At 42.1% G+C, this 17,269-nt stretch overlaps 2 protein-coding genes across 2 annotated transcripts in view; both read right to left on the bottom strand.

Moving 5' to 3' along the window:
• Positions 1-17,269, bottom strand: part of Elp4 (elongator acetyltransferase complex subunit 4) — a 214,517-nt gene that overhangs the window by 3,511 nt on the left and 193,737 nt on the right. The gene's annotated exons all lie outside the window — the stretch shown is intronic.
• Positions 2,865-8,637, bottom strand: LOC130881089 (phosphatidylethanolamine-binding protein 1-like). Its single transcript, XM_057780321.1, has one exon. The coding sequence runs from the start codon at positions 3,838-3,840 to the stop codon at positions 3,451-3,453; it is 390 nt and encodes a 129-aa protein (XP_057636304.1). The 5' UTR covers positions 3,841-8,637; the 3' UTR covers positions 2,865-3,450.

The raw sequence follows: 17,269 nt of genomic DNA, 5'->3' as shown, positions 1-17,269 counted from the left end.
TCTGTGCCTCTGTGTGGTTTTGCTTGCTTTTGTTGATTCCTCGAATGTGGTCACCATGCAATGTAAATTCTTGAGCAGAGTGTTTGGTTCTTTCTTTCCAAGCTTCCCCTGTGTGCCGCATCAGTGTGATGTGAAGCAGCAAGAAAGGAGCTCAGGTCCCAGCCTCGCCAGCTGTGTCAGGGAGCTCTCCTCTGAGGCTTCCACAGTCTGCACATACTTGACATGTAAACGCTCAGGTGCCGCTGCAGCCCACATCTGTCTTCTGAGAAAGTCTACCGCATGGTGACCTTCTTTAAGATAAACTGCAAGGCTGCAGTGTAAATAAACTTTTAGATGTTGAGATTTCGCTGAGAAACAGTTTAAATAACAATGAATATGGCGAATGCATGAAATAAATGATTCTCCATGTTATAAACCCAACCAGAGCATTTATCTGTCTCTTTTCATACCTGAGCAAAGGCCAAAGCAAAAATGGATCTTTTATCCTGAGCTGAAAATTTTTTCCATCTGATTTTGTTTCCTTAGATTTGGAGAGGGAAAGATTGCAGATGAGGCAGGGGTTGCGTATCTGGCTGGCTGGCAGCCTAGATTTTGTCTTAGTACCAGGTCTGTATGAATAGAGGTATGGGAAAATAGGAACTGCTATGATTCCTACAGGAAACTGGGGGATTTTCAGGGAGGGATCTGATGTGATCAATGGACTCCCTTCTGCCACTACTGGATGGAAGGGAACAGCCTACTAAAATGCCCTGGCAGGTTCAGGGCATTTGCCAAAGGTATCTGCATTCCACAGAAAGCCCAGGGTAGACCCAAGCAGCAGAGCTGACTGCTCTGTGGCTTTAGGGCTTCCCAAGGAGGATGGGACTTGGAGCTCTTCCCCAAGGCCTGCCTCTCCATTGTGCTGGGCTTAGCCACTATCTATCTGTCCCTTCTGGGACAGTAACAAACTGGTCCTTTAGACACATAGAGTAACATTTCCTGTCTTAACGGTTCCCTAACTAATTCTTTTCCCCCACCTGCCAACCCGAGCTCAGTACCCACAGTTCCCAAACAGAAGGGTCAAACTAATCAATGGAGATTATGCCTGGATTTGAGGCAAACTGAAAGTAAATCTCCACTAAAGTAGTTTCAATCACTTTATATGTTTTATATTTTGCCAAAAGCACCAGGTACTGTCTCTTTTCTGAAGACCGCTGATGGAGAACATTCCACCCTCAGCAGCTGGGCAGGCACTCATCGGCATTGTCACAGCTTCCTCATGTTCCCGGAAAGCCAGTCTGTGTTGCTCACAACCATGGCACATTAATCTTTCAGAAGAGTTTTCTTTTTTAAATTTTTTTTATGATTTATTTAACTTTATTTTATGTGAATCGGTGTGAAGATGTCAGATCCCCTGGAACTGGATTTTCAGACAGTTTTGATCTCCTATGTGGTTGCTGGAAATTGAACCTGGGTCCTCTGGAAGAACAGTCAGAGTTCTTAACTGCTGAGCCATCTCTCCAGCCCCTCAGAAGAGTTTTCAATATATTTTCACTTTCTTTTAAACATAACAAATTGAATGAAAATTGGTTCATACCCGAAGAGTCCTATGTTGGTCTCCTACCTAAAGATCTGTCACTTTGGCTCAGGGTCCAGGGCTCTGCCACAGACAAAGCAGACGTCACGGGGCAGGAGCACTGTGCATGGAGGTGGAGTGGCAGCGAGATTCCTGCCTTTGTCCTTCACTTTCAGGGCGACCTCTCATAAGCCAATTATCTGTCAAAGCTCAATGTGCTTATCCACACAAAGAAACAACTGTCCCCTCACAAGACTGCCATGGAGATCAGATGACATGTACAGACACTTTGTGAACCATCATTACTATACTAACATAGTTAAACCTCTTTTGGTTAAAAAAGTAGATTTCAGGGAGCTTAGAAAGATATTTGTAGTAAAACACGATAGAAACAAGTGAGTTTAGGGGGCCAGGAAGTGCGTCTAGAAGTACAGCTCACTATACATAGCTATAAATGACAACAATTTAGTTACTGGTCTCAGGACATAAGCAGAACCTCAGTGTTTAGCATATATCATCCCCCCCGCCCCCCGTGGCTCTGCCAAGAAACATAAAGGAAGTTGCACCCACAATTCCCTGCCTGGCTTCTAGGCCAGTGTCAAAGTGTATGGTTGTATTACAAAGGTATGGTGGTTTGAACGAGAAATGCTTCCCATAGTCTTGGGCATTTTAACACTTGATTCCCAGTTGGTGGTGCTATTCAGGGAGGTTTATGTGGCCGCCTTGCTGTAGGAAGTGTGCCACTGGAAGCAGGTTTTGAAAGTAAATGCCTTACCTACTGTGTGAGAACTCCTTTAGCCAATAGCCTTTAAGATACCAGCCCACGTTGGCTGTGGTCTCATGTACTATAAATGCAGACCTGCACGGTCATCTTTTCTGCTGGATTCTGTTCCAGTTCCCAGTGCACACAGAGGACTGAGGATTGCTACCCTTACTGTGGGTTTATCTCCAAATAAATAAACCTTTGTTATACTCCATTCTGGACTATCGTGGAACTCTTTGGTACGACTACAACCTACTAGCTGCAGTTCGCTGTTCTGTTTCCATACCATCATGGACAGACTTCAGCACTCTGGAACCAGAAGCCCAACCAAACTCTTGCTTTCTTGGCTATAGTGTTTGATTATAGCAATGGAAAAGTAAGTAATACAGAAGGCAATTTAGGATCCACCTCTTTTTATTTTATTTTTATTTTTTTTTTGCCTGAATTCAATGCCTTTATTTTTATTTGATGATGTACAGACAAGATTAACACACCTAGCAACTCTAGGAACTTTTGCTCATGCTACTGAGAAGCAAGACAGCCCTCTCTCTGGGGCCTCGCCTCAGCACAGTAGCCTTGTTCTTTAGAGCTACAGGACACCAACACCTGTGCAGCCGCCTGCCCCAGCTGAGATGGAAGCCTTGTGTTGTCCCAGTTGGGGACAGAACTTTAAAAACACATCTCAGAAGATGCTACCATGCCTGGTTCTGGGCGAGTCCTTGTCAAACCACATACAGACAACACTAGCCCTCACCCTCACATGGGGTAGAGTGTCTTTACTTTTCAGAGTTGCAAATCTTAAATTAACAATACAAGGACTCCATCAGAACACCAAACACCCCCTAGATGGAGACTAAATTCGAGCAAACATAAACCTGGATACGATCATTAGAATCCTAAGGATGGGCAGTGGGAAGTCACCCTACACCTCTATTCTAGCACAGCTCAGGACTCCCTGCGAGGGGTAGGAAGGAAGGAGGAGAAACAGCATACTTTGTACAACTCGACAATACTGTGGGGGTCCCCAGAACCGCTGGCCTCCACGGCACCTCTATTTCCCAGAGAGCTGTTCATACAGCTTGGGCACGTAGTTGTCCCACTCCGCCTGGTAACATGTGCCCGCCACCGGGGATCACAAGTGATACTTCTTGTGGAAGGCCGCCACCTTGAACTTGCCGCGATGATCTCCTGACCTGTTGCTGAGGATGGGTTCGTCACAGTTCAGTGGCTTGTCCTGTTCGTACACCAGCCAGACGTAGCGGTGGAGGCCTGTGCCACTGGGAGGCCCAGAGCCCACGTAATCGGAGAGGACCTTGCCGCTGCTGATGTCATTGCCCTTCATGTTGACCACCAGAAAATGGTGCCACTCCCTGAATTTGGGGTCTTTCCTGCTGGGAGCATCCGGGTCAGTGAGGACCAGGGTGTAGAGTTTCCTTGGGTCAAGGCTATCCCATGAAATGCTGCTGGGCCTATTCTGAACCTGGGTGGGCGTCAGCACTTTGCCCAGCTCGTCCAGCTCCATCCCGGCGTAGGCGACCCGTGCTTGCTGCGGGCGCTCAGCGGGCCGGACCACTGGCTGATGTCGGTGGGCATGGCGACAATGAAGACGAGGACTCACATGCTAAGTCCCGAGTGCCCCACCTCATTTTAAAAATCTGTCTTTTGCACATGTCTTCACTGCTGCCAAAATGGCAAATAAAGGAAATGTCGGAACATGAAGCTCCTCTACCTGGGCTTTAATAATTATTTTTCCTTCTTCACACAGAGGGGAGGAAACAAATGAGCAGCAAGCATCCATCCCACTCCCTTGCAGTCAGCTCTGTGGTGCCCTCACGTGCAGAGAGCTTGCTGGTTTCTGTAATCATGCTCTGTGTGATGCAAAGAATTAGAGTACAGGCTAAGGAGCCACAATAGAAGCATTCTTGTACTAAGAGTGGCTTGAAAAAGTAGAAATGGTACCACTCACAACCTCCTGTATCTCTAGGTCCAGGGGATCTGATGCTCCTGGCCTCTTCAGGTACACACACAAATGCGCACGTACACACACACACACACACACAAATATATTTTCTTAAAAGGTAGAAGTGTATTTATTCTCCACTTTACTCCCACAAGTAGGCAATTCTGAGCACAAAGGATTGGTCTGCCTTTTAAATAAGGGAATCCACTTCCGGCTCCAAGACTGATGCTGAGTGGGGGTGGGAGGGAAATGTGGCCAAGAAGACAGGACCTGGAAGTTGGCCATGTCATTTCTACTCACAACCCAAATTTAGACAAAACCAGACTGAGCTGCAAAAGAGACTTTGAGTTTAAAAGTATGTAAAAAGGTTGATTAAGTTGATTACTATGGAAGGAAGAACAAATGCATACTGGGAAACAATCAGTACTATGCAACAGTTACAAGAAAGGCTGCATAACAAAACCATCAGCATCCAGGAACTCATAGCTGCAGTGAACCACGGCTCACTGCTTGGGGCTCCACTTTTATTTTCTGACCAACAAAGCACACATCTGATTATCCCCAGGGGCCTAGAGTGGAGGAGGCTAAAGCACTATTTTCTTGTTCTATCTTATAGGGAGACTTCCCTTTTCTCAGTGATGAATTTCCTAATAGAGGCACAGGGAAGAGGATGGAGTAGGTTTGATACATTCCTCAATATTCCAGAGTTTCTGACTGTTGTTTCAGCTACTAAGAACGCCAGTGTCTCATGCTATTCTGTAATTACATTGTTATTATTGTGTGTGGGGTTTGGTATACGTGTATGGTGCAAGCATGTGAGTGTATGAGTGTGTGCATGGAGCAGCCAGAGCAGGAGAGTAGATGTCTTCTATTACTCCCATCTTGTTTTGTCTTTCTCACTGAACTAGAAACTTGCCAGTTTGGCTGGTCTGGATAGCCAGCAAGCTTTGAGATCTGCCTGTTTCTGCTCCCCAGTGCTGAGGTACAGGCATATACAGTCATGTTTGGGTTTTTAGGTAGCTGCTTGGGATTTTAATTCAGGTTCATATGCTTGCAAGGTAGGTGCTCTTCCCAACTAATCCATTTCACCAACCTCTAGTTATTATATTTTTATACTTTTACATTTATATTATTCAATAATGATTACATTATTATAACATAACGTTATATTGCAAGTCTTTTACATTTGGTTAAAATACTGCAGTATAGTATACTTCTGCCTAATTTTTCATGAATTTTACACCATCTTCATATCCACCCTGGCCAGAGGAAACAATGCCAGAAACAACTCCCCCTCCCCCCACTTTTTTTTTTTGGATTTGCAAGTGCTCATTTGGTAGTGGCTGAGTACTTTTGGAAAATAGGCTACTATACATGGCGAAGTTTTTGGATTATTATTATTATTATTTTTATTTTCTTAAGGTCCGATTCATTCTCAGGTTTAAGAGTAAAATTCAATTAGTGTCATAATTTTACACTATTCTTTGAATTAAGAAATTCATTTGGTTTTGGTTTCTCTTGACTGATCTGAAAATTAGACAACATCTCAGAGCTGGAACACTGCATATTGGCTGCCCATTGAAAAATGCTCAGGTGTGCAATTATTTTGACCGTCAATTATAACTGACAGTATTGTCTTGCCTCCAAATCTGCTTCCACCTCTCTGAAAGCAGACTGTGAAGAACTTGCTTGTCTAAACAGAAGTGTGATTTGTGAAAAGGCATGTGCCTGTGGCAGAGACTGCTGGTTTACTCCCAGGATCTGATCTCTTTAGAAAGTAAAGAATCCCTGAACACTAGAAGGGCACATGGCCTCCTTGAATAAAGGCTGCATTTCCCAGCTTCCTTTGCTAAAAGATGAAGCTGAGTGACTGCATCTTGGTCACTATATCTTGGGCAGAGGTGCCACGGTTAGTGTTTGGATGAGGTTTTGTAAAGGGAGTAGGCACTGACTCCTTCCCCTCCCTCTCAGTAAGCAAACCTCACCAAGAGGGCCCCATCTACCTCTCCTCTGGCCAGACTCTTTCCCATGGACTGGGTAATTAGGGGACTAATGAAGTGTGCATCTAGAGTCGGTGTCAACCTCATAGCTGGTGCTGGCACATGTCTATAATTCCAGGACTCTTAAAGCAGACACAGAAGGATCAGCAGTTCAAGGCTATCCTTGGCTAATTACAGAGTTAGAGGTCAGCCTGGATTACATGAGATTCTGTCTCCCTCCTCCCCATCCACCAAAAATGATTAAAAATCCTCTGTCTTTCTTTGTTGAATATGTTCTTGAGGCACAGAAACTCTGAATTGCCTGTCCAGATGGCTATAAAGCCTGTACAATTCTTGTTTTCAGGTTTGTCCACTCATGAGTGCACTGTGCTGTATGTGTGCATACTTTGAAGTTCCTCGAGTAGCAAAGGCATGGCTGTTAGTGGGCAGTACAGACGTCGTGGATGTCAAGCTAGGTATGCACAAGTATATAAGAGAGACTTGTAGAAGACAAAGAAGGTGGCCTGTAGAGCAGTTCTCTCTGTTTCATGTTCTCAGAACTCTGATCCTAAATTTCAAGACAAGTTTTTTTTTTTTTTTTTTTTTTGTTTTTGTTTTTGTTTTTGAAAGAAAGAAGAGAGACACACTTAATGGCTTGACAACTTTAAAATGCTCTAACATAAGAATATTGTCCCTTCTTTGCATTCTCACTCCAGGCTCTGCACAAGTGTTCAGGACAGACCTAACTTCCTTCTTCTCACTTGCTGACATACAGACTTAAGGGCAGATGCTGAAGCAGCAGACATGGAGTCGCTATGGGCTAACAGGAACAAAACAAAATGACAGAATGAGTCTAGGAGCTTGGGTCACTCAACCTGGTCTATGTGAGCGAAAAAGACTTCTGCATTATCCAAAGCACCCTCACTGGATCACTGGAACAATAGCATAACCTCCACCCCGTTAATATAGATCTTGGGAAATGACATAAGTAATACCCAAGTTCTGTGATATGCATACATTTTGAATGAGTGGTTGGGAGGTGGGCAGGGATGCCAGAAATCAGCTTGTGATACCTAAGCTCTGTGATACACATATTCTTTGATTTAGTGGTTGGAAGGTGGGCAGGGAGATCAGAGATGAGTTTGTGATTGTTGTTCTTATTATATCTGTGATAACCTGGAAGGCAAACCTTATACCTCCAATCAGTGGCTCACCATGAAATGCTGAATAAATTTAGAATACTGGTTAACTCTTGCCATTTTATAGAGAGATGAACTCATGCTAGAATGAGGGCACTAGCAAAAAGGGACTATGGTTCTATTAAAGGAGGTACAATGCCTAGACCTCACAGTCTTAACCAAAGGCTTGATAATTCAGGGCCTTGCTAGTATGAAAATACCTGGATGTTCTTGTACCTATGAACTGGGGTGGCAACATTTGCCAATGATGTCTGTGCCCCTGAACCTTCTTAAAGACCTTCACTAAGAACACAGCTAGAAAACGGTCAGGTCAGGGGTGCTTATTTTAATCAAGCCTATTATTTCATGTGGTACCCAGGTAGCTACTTCTAAAATGAAAGAGATCTCAAAAAATAAGATTCAAGTCGTAGAGTAGGCACTTGGTAGCCACTCAAACTGCCTTCTGGTGTTTCCTCCTCATAGCAGGGGCTGGAAAGATGTGGACGAGGGTTATCCAACTTGATGCATCTGTGTACTAGGTTTAGAAGGTGGAAGAGAAGCAGGAGCAGATTTCCTGCTATGTTAACTACTGCAATTGGCAGGCACTGATGCAGAGATGATTGTTCTGGCATCAGCGTTCAGTGACTAGACATTGGCTTCCTAAGCATCGAGAAGCCTTTGTGGGAGTGGAGGTTGGACCAGTGTGTAAGTGTCCAGCTAGCTGCCTCCTGAGGGTCAAGAAGCAGTTGCAGTGGAAAGTGGGACTTACTAGTCCCAAGGCTGTGGTCAAAGGGCTGTGTGTCCAGTCAGTAGCTTCAGTGGGGGACGCCCAGCTCCTCCTCTTCCTGTCCTCTTGGAGTCCAGTTTGGTGGCAATGCCCTCTAGTTCTCCAATTTTTTCATCCACCCCCAATGCTCTGTTATAGAACATCTTTCTGCATAAAATAATTAGGTAATATCTGTTTCATGCAAAGAAACAAAGTCTGGCAGGGATAACTTGCACATGGAATTGAGGGGAAGCAAATGGGTCGGGAACATTCTAGGGCAGTGGTTCTCAACCTCCGTCATGCTGTAACCCTTTAATATAGTTCCTCAAGTTTTGTGAGCCATAACCATAAAATTAGTTTCATAGCTACTTCACAACAGTAATTTTGCTACTGTTATGAACACAATATAAATATCTATGTTACAGATTCAATGCAATGCCCACCAAAATTACAGACCTTGAAAGAATGGTACTCAACTTCATATGGAAAAGCAAAAAACACAGGATAGCCAAAACAATCCTGTACAATAAAAGAACTTCTGGAGGCATCACAATTCCTGACTTCAAACTCTACTACAGAGCTACAGTACTGAAAACAGCCTGGTATTGGCATAAAAACAGACAGGAGGACCAATGGGACTGAATCAAAGACCCGGATATTAATCCACACTCCTTTGAACACCTGATTTTTGACAAAGAAGCAAAAAAATATCAAATGGAAAAAAGCATATTTAACAAATAGTGCTGGCATAACTGGATATCAACATGTAGAAGAATGAAAATAGACCCATCTCTATCACATTTGCACAAAACTCAAGTTCAAATGGATCAAAGACTTCAACATAAAGCCAGCTACACTGAACCTTACAGAAGAGAAAGTGGGAAGTACACTTGAACGCTTTGGCACAGGGAACCACTTCCTAAATATAACCCCAGCAGCGTAGACACTGAGAGAAAAATTAATAAATGGGACCTCCTGAAACTGAAAAGCTTCTATAAAGCAAAGGACATGGTCAACCAGACAAAACGGCAGCCTATAGAATGGGAAAAAATCTTCACTAACCCTACATCAGACAGAGGTCTGACCTCCAAAATATACAAAGAACTCAAGAAATTGGTCATCAAAAGAACAAATAATCCAATGAAAAAATAGAGTACATACCTAAAGAGAGAACTCTCAACAGAGGAATCTAAAATGGCTGAAAGACACCTAAGGAAATGTTCAACATCCTTAGTCATCAGAGAAATGTAAATCAAAATAACTCTGAGATACCACCTTACACCTGTAAGAATGGCCAGGGTCAAATCACTGATGACAACTTATGCTGGAGAAAATGTGGGGTAAAGGGAACACTTCTGCATTGATGGTGGGAATGCAAGCTGGTACAGCCCCTTTGGATGTCAGTGTGGCGATTTCTCAGAAAATTAGGAAACAACCTTCCTCAAGATCCAGTAATACCATCCAAAGGATGCTCAATCGTGCCACAAGGACATGTGCTCAACTATGTTCATAACAACATTGTTTGTCATAGCCAGAACCTGGAAACAACCTAAATGCCCCTCTACTGAAGAATGGATAAAGAGAATGTGTTACATTTACACAATGAAGTACTACACAGCAGAAAAAAAAAATAACGACATCTTGAGTTTTGCAGGAAAATGGATAGAGCTAGAAAGCATCATTTTGAGTGAGGTAACCCAGACACAGAAAGACAGTTATCACATGTACTTTCTCATAAGTGGTTTTTAAAGCAAAGAAAACCAACCTACAAACCACAATCCCAGAGAACTTAGACAACAATAAGGACACTAAGAGACATACATAGATCTAATCTACATGGGAAGTAGATAAAAACAAGATCTCCTGAGTAAATTGGGAGCATGGGAATCTTGGGGGGAGGGTTGAAGGGGAGGGGAGAGGCAGGGAGGGGAGCAGAGAAAAACGTAGAGCTCAATAAAAATCAATTAAAAAATAAATATCTGTATTTTCTGATGTTATTAGGTGACCCCTGTGAAAATGTTGTTTGATTTTCAAAAGGGTTGCAATCCACATATTCAGAATTGTTGTTCTAAGACCTTGATGGAATTGGATTGCCAAAGAAACAACAAACCTGGATAGAAGCCTATAGTTATTCAACCCCGAAAGTGACCCAGTCCTCAAACCTCAAAGGGCACATCTTTCAATGGCAATTTCATGTAGTGATATTTAAAATGGGTAAAGGAATGACTTTGTGTTTGTGTGTGTGTTTGGGGAAAGGGTTTCTCTGTGTAACAGTCTTGGCTGTGCTGGAACTCATTTTGTAGACCAGGCTGGCCTTGAACTCAATGAGATCTGCCTGCCTCTGCCTCCCCAAGTCCTGGGATTAAAGGTGTGTGTAACCACCGCTGGTCAAGAAAGACTTCTTAAAGGAAAAAGGAATAATGGATGAGAAAGACCTCTTCGCCTCCCCCTCTCTCTTTCTTTTCAGGGTCCCATGTATCTCAGGCTAGGTCTGAGTTTGGTAAGCAGCAGAAGATGATCTTGAACTTTTGGTCCTCCTGCCTCTCCCTCCTGAGTGTTGGGACTACAGTGTTTTCCATCACATCCATTTTTACTGGACTCTGAGGGATTGAACCCAGGATTTTTCCATGATAAAAAGCCTTTCTACCAACTGAACTATATCCCAGGACTCAAGGAAAATTTTTCTACAAGCTACCAGGACATAGGAATCTTGAGTTTTCTAGCAGGAGGGATTGTTTACCTATCCCTGGGTAAGGGAACAGGTACTTGTGGAAAGAATGTGAGCATGGTCTTGGGTTCATATTTGACAGAGACTGATAATTTTCTGCCAACATCTATTCTCCTGTTTCCTTTAGTACTGAGTCCCTTTTAAATACATGACACGCACACATGTGTGTGTATAATGATATGTATATAAAAAGACTTCACTTCCAGACTTCTCTTGCAGCTAGCTATGTATAGAGTATATAAATAAGTTCAAAACAATGAGAAGACCAGGAGTGACGTCACACCCTCAGTACACTGGAATGAACTGAACTCAGTCTGGCTTCAGTATCCACAATTAATTTTCTATGCGTCAGAGTGTCTCTAAACATTAAAGATATTGAGCAAGATAAGCAAGATTCATGAAACTCACTCCAGAAGGGATAATGCATACTTCCATAGTTCAAGGAGACATTGACAACATAGGAGAACAGGCAAATGTGGACAGTGAAGGATATCTGAAAGCAACTGAAACATGGTGACATGGTACTACTATCTGTGGGTACCACTTTAATTGGTGAAGATCTTCCTTAGGAGTACATCTGTGCTAAGATCTTAATTTTGAGACAGGATTTATAAGATCTGGAGAAAGAAGATCCAGGTGATGAGAATAAGGTTGAAAAGTTATGAGGCAGGAGTAAGCTTGGCATGTTTGAAGGGCAGCAGCTTTTCTGGACAAGTGGGCAAATGGTTATTAAGTGTGGCTGGCAGGCAGATTTGGTAGGACTTCTAAATTATGAGAGATGATTTGGATTTAATTCTGAAGGGCAAAGGAGATCATAGAAGTAATATAAACATTTTTCTATGACTGTTGATTATTTCCTTACAAAGTCATCTGTGGATATTCAATAATGGAGAACAATAGTTACTGCAAACACTTGTATTTTATGAAAGACGTTTCCAGAGACCAGTATACAAAGGCTGTTTTACATCATGTTTTCTTCTGATTCAGAAGAAACATTCCAGCAATGAAGTGCTCACTTCCTTCTGCCTGCTCTCCTCATGGAAGGGCTACGTTCTGGGTGACACATCTAAGGAGAAGCTCCAGCACCAAGCGTGGGGAGATAACTTACTCAGGTTGCTTCTCTTAAAAGAGAAATTAGAATCTTTGGTACTGTAGGGTAATAACAACATATTCAAGTCTTCATGTTCTCAAACTTTTAATTAAGATGTAGAAAAGTCATTGTCTTCCCTAGTTCATACATCCCGAGAACTAGGTAATTCTGAAAAATCTTGCTTGATATGACCCCCCCTTTCCTTTCCTTCCCCCCTCCTCTTTTTTTTTCTTTGAGACAATGACTCTCTTTGTAGCCTACACTAAATAGCCTGGCCTAGCCTCATACTTGTAGCAATCTTCCTGCCTCAACCTCCCTAAAGCAGGGATTTATAGGTAGGAGTCATCATGTTTGGTATTGATTCTACTTTTTATACAAACTAAAGGGAGATTCTTTTTCTTCAGATTTCCCCTTCTTTTACTCTCAATGTGCTGGGCTTAAAAAAAGCATTTAGATAACAAGAATACAACTTGAATTGTTACCTAAAGTTGGAAACAACAACAGCAAAAAACCTTCCCCTTATGCCCATCCACCTGCTGCACCCCTGCACCTCACTACCCACTGCACCCCTGCACCATACTACCCCCTGCACCCCACCCGCTGTATCCCCTGCACCTCACTACCCACTGCACCCCATCCGCTATATCCTCTGCACCTCACTACCCACTGCACCCCAATACCCCCACACCCCACCTGCTGCATCCCCTGCACCTCACTACCCACTGCACCCCTGCACCACACTACCCCCCACCTGCTGTATCCCCTGCACCTCACTACCTGCTGCACTCCTGCACCACACTACCCCCCACCTGCTGTATCCCCTGCACCTCACTACCTGCTGCACCCCTGTGTCCCACTATTCAATGCACCTGCTGCACCCCTCCCTACCCTGCTGCTTCTTGGGAAAGGGCATGGGATGGTGATCAACCACTAGCCTAATTTCCATCCCTGGGATCCCTATGCCCGGTTGCCTAAATGGCAAAATGGGCTTTTCCTATCTCCCAACTCTCTCATCCATCTTTTCTAAACTGTGTAGCAGAGATTCTCACTTTGGCTACCTCTTCCCTGGTCCCAGCTGTTTTTTAATGCAAGGTCTGTACTCTGGAGCATACAGTTCAGGAAAAGAGCACAGATGTTCCAGTGTGTGCAGGGACACAGGGGCTACTGCCACAGGAAAGGGAAGACAGGAGATCTTGATTGCCACTAGGACAGGTATCCCAGGAACACTTTACCCAGGATGTCCCTTTTCTACTTGGGATAAATGAGAAAAGATTCTCTCTCTCTCCCAATTTATTTTATTTTATAAGCATTGGTGTGAGGGTGTCAGATCCCCTGGAATTGAATTATAGACAGCTGTGATCTAACATGTGGGTGCTGGGAATTGAACCTGGGTTCTCTGGAAGAGCAGTGCTTCTAACTGCTGAGCCATCTCTCCAGCCCCTCCCATCAAGTTTAAGAATTATAAAATGGCTTCTAAAAAAAAAAAGTGTATGTATGTGTTTTAGATTTGAATGCTAAACTTAAAGAATTATTTTAGAAATACATTCAAGTGGCTAATTGCACGAGAATTTCTTTCCACTCCATTTCTTTCTTCCTTTAAAGCATATGATATGGACACTGCACTGATCGTAGCAAAAGCAAAAATCTTTCTTATTTTTGTCACTACAATTGAAAGTAGTGCCTGTTCCTTTCCAGAACCTGATGCCATGCACTCAGTGAATTGCTAGTAGGGTAAATGAGTGTCTTTGTACCCAGGTTTATTCTGAAATCTTAGAGATTTTTAGGACTGCAGCACAGCCATGATAACAGTTCAGGGGCTGGCGGAGACATGCCTGGCCCTCAGTCATGGACTAGAATCCTAAGATGTGAAAAGGCAGAAGTGAGAAACTTTTGCGATCTGATGGTTTTCAAAATAGCTTAGGTAAGCATGTTATTACTAGCCCACTAGCTAAGTTCCAGAACTGGCAACTCTGGGGGAATACTCAGCCCAGAAATGTGGCAAGCACACACGTTTATACCCTGGATAGCATACCCATGAACACACGTTGGTCTCCTTTTGGCTGCAAGCAAGTGACTCCCAGGAGCATAATGGCCAGTGTGTTTCTCTGTATAATGCCTGCAGTGTATGCAGACCATCGTTCTCCAAAGCCCCGAGATGGCGTATGAAGTGCTCAGTGGCAGTGGCGATGTAAAACATCCTGACAGTTCTAAATCTCCCAAATGATCTCCAGTTACTTTGAGAATCCCCATATTTAAGGGTCTGTTGGTTCCTGGGTATGAAGAAAGAATTTTTAATGGGGCCAAATGTAGGTGTTTACAAGGGGGAATTGTTTTTTTTTTTTTTTTTTTTTTTTTTTTTTTATTAAGAGCTGCCTTATGTTCAAGAGTTGTATTTACTTTGTCAAGCTCACCAGAATTAGAAAATCCCCATTGCTAGGCAGCCTAGAGTGCTTACGAAGTATTTCTGGGCATTCAGAACTGCAGCATGTGCTGCCCAAAGGCAGGTTTCATTATAGTGTGTTATTGAGTCCTCTTACCCCCAGACAGGGGCACTTCTAGAACAGGAAGTCTTGCTTACTTTATGCTGTAACATATTTACATGATGGAAATGCAGCAATCAACACATGTGTAAAGCCTGAGGGACAGGAGGCACACTTTAATGGTTTCTTGAAGCAGGCTGATTTCCTGGAGCTTTTCATCTTTATTTTGTCCTGCATGCGTGAACAAGCTCTCCTACTATAGGTATTTGACACAGTCTACCTGGTATGAATGCGAATGAAAATAGCACAAAATTAATTTTATGTTTTATCTTTGCCAAACCCATCCTGATTTCTCTCCCCAGTTCAATGTGCACTGAGGGCTCGGCCATTATTTCTGGCATGTTGTGTTAGATTTCATGCAAATGTAGCTAGGCTTTTGGTTTGACAAAGTGAAATGTGGCTTTCTCTATATTGGCTGGAGAAAACCAGTCCATGATGAATGAGTAGATAAAGCATACTCTTCCAGGCGGTAAACTCTTCAAACTGAACCAACAACCAGGAGACACAAGTAGCGCTGCCCGATACATCCTATTATACACGTTCCGAGTGTCATACATGCATTGCTATCATAGATTCCCAACTTTTACTATATCTGTACATGAGTTGCTAAAATCTTAGTAAAATTGAGGAAAAAATTTAAAAATTGACATTAAAGCTCTCTGAAACGAAAATTTCCATTTTCAAAATTTGATTTCAGAAAGTATGTTAATCCTGGAAACCCCAACCACAAGCATCAAGGCAAAGTTACCACAAACTTATGAATGAATCTGTTTTCCCATCTGCCCTGCACATAACCCTCCCACTGTAGCTTCCTTCTTACCCATTTTGGAAGGGAAATTGAGAACACACTGGGCAGAACCCTCTCAGCACACCTTGGGGGTAGTGATGGGCAGCCAAAGACTCATTACTCTGGCTGAGGGATACAGACTAGAGGTGGACACGACTCCAAAGAGGAGCTCTTGGCTGAAATGACTTCACACGTAAGTTGCATGTAATGGTGCATCCAGTGGTCTAAGATAGAAAGGCTCCCCAAGAAACATGCGAAATAAACACAGCAAGGAAAGCAGCAGCAACAACCAAAACACCGATGAAAACTCCAGAGAAGAACAAAATTATCTGTGACTATACAGATAAACAACTGGCTACTTTTTTAGTTTTATTTTTTTTTAATTTGTTTGGCTTAATCAAAATGCATGTTTCTATAGAAATGTTAACAAGAGCTGGGTTTACTTTCCACATGGATAATTTACAAGTAATTTCTCATAGAGATTATTTTGTGTTCTTTAAAAACTCATTTGCTTTTACATGTAGAGGAATTTTACCCCCCACTACTTAACTTTACCAATGAGCTAAATCTGTTTACAAGGGCTCTGAAAGAGCCTCAAAATGTAGAACTGACTTGCTACACCACATTGGTTAAATCCTGCCTCAGGTTTCCATTGCAGCAAGAGGCTCTCTGGTCAAGTAGGAGCCCTGCACTTCCCTGCATCTAGTGTCTGCAGGAGGGCTGTGGACATTAGTCCTGTTGGATTTGACATGACACAGTGAAGGGAAGAGGTTTTTTAGCTGTTACTTGGGATTTATAACCTAAGCCTTAAAGATTTAAGTAAATATATATGTACATTTTTATTCTATAAACATATAGTCACACATAATGTAAGCACACAAATCCACATATTATTACTATAATAACAGTTTTGGTACAGTCAAAGCCAAGGGAAAAAATTATTTGCGGGGGGAAAAATAGTTTCTAAAGTTCTACACTCACAAATTTCACAATTTAACAAGTGATTAAAAAAAGTTTTCTCTTTAAAATTGTATCAAGTATTGACATTTTTCTTGTTTTTCATTATAATGTCTTAAAGGGTCAGTTTTAGTGTTATGTCAAATATCCAATAAAAGACCTGTAAAAAAACATAACTACATTACATAGTTCTGGTTCTCAGTAAAAAATTCTAACAAGTATATTCATATTATCATATTTATTGTTCACATTCTAAATCTATTAACTTGCTTATAGATTTTACGAGTCTATTATGAATTTCTTAGAATTCATTTCTTTGCAATTAAACACACACATACCATACATTTGTAAAGTAGTCAAAAGAACTTACAAGGTTCTACCAATGAAAGGACTTGAGTAATATCTGCCCTCTGATCCAAACCCTGAAGTCACCATCTAGAACTTCACTCTGAGAGACACTGCATGCAAGCAAGTTCTCAGGTGCACACTCACATGCGACTGGACCCATGACACGGGGCAGTTTTAGTGACTATTACATATCAGAAGAAAATATTTATTGCCTTTATGCTTCTATTATTATATTTCCTCTGACAGGCTAGGAAAGATCTCTCATTTGTAAAACACAATACAATTTTTGCAAAAGTTTTCACATGTAGCCTATATTTTAAATCTACTATATAATGTCTACATTTTTTTGTTCTCTCTTTTCTAAGAACTTTTAAAAATAGATAAAACACATGAGAAATCTCATCTCATTACTTATTAATCTTATTACTAGGTTGAATATGCTTTTCATATTTACTTCTAATGTATTACTTGCAACAAAATCTTTTTAAAAAAGAGAAATAAGTCTCCTATTAGGATTTTAGAGTCTTAGACACACAGAGAGAATTATTTCAAATAGTAATGATTGTGTCTAACAATAAAAAAAAAACAACATGCTAATTTCTTTACCAACATATTCTT

Source organism: Chionomys nivalis, chromosome 9 (genome assembly GCF_950005125.1).
Source record: "Chionomys nivalis chromosome 9, mChiNiv1.1, whole genome shotgun sequence".
NCBI classification, from domain to species: Eukaryota; Metazoa; Chordata; class Mammalia; order Rodentia; family Cricetidae; genus Chionomys; species Chionomys nivalis.
The sequence above is the reverse complement of the archived record's forward strand: the minus strand, read 5'-3'. Positions and strand labels throughout refer to the sequence as shown.

Coding starts and splice junctions, on each gene's coding strand:
- LOC130881089 (XM_057780321.1), bottom strand. CDS start 3,840: ATGGAGCTGGACGAGCTGGGCAAAGTGCTGACGCCCACCCAGGTTCAG.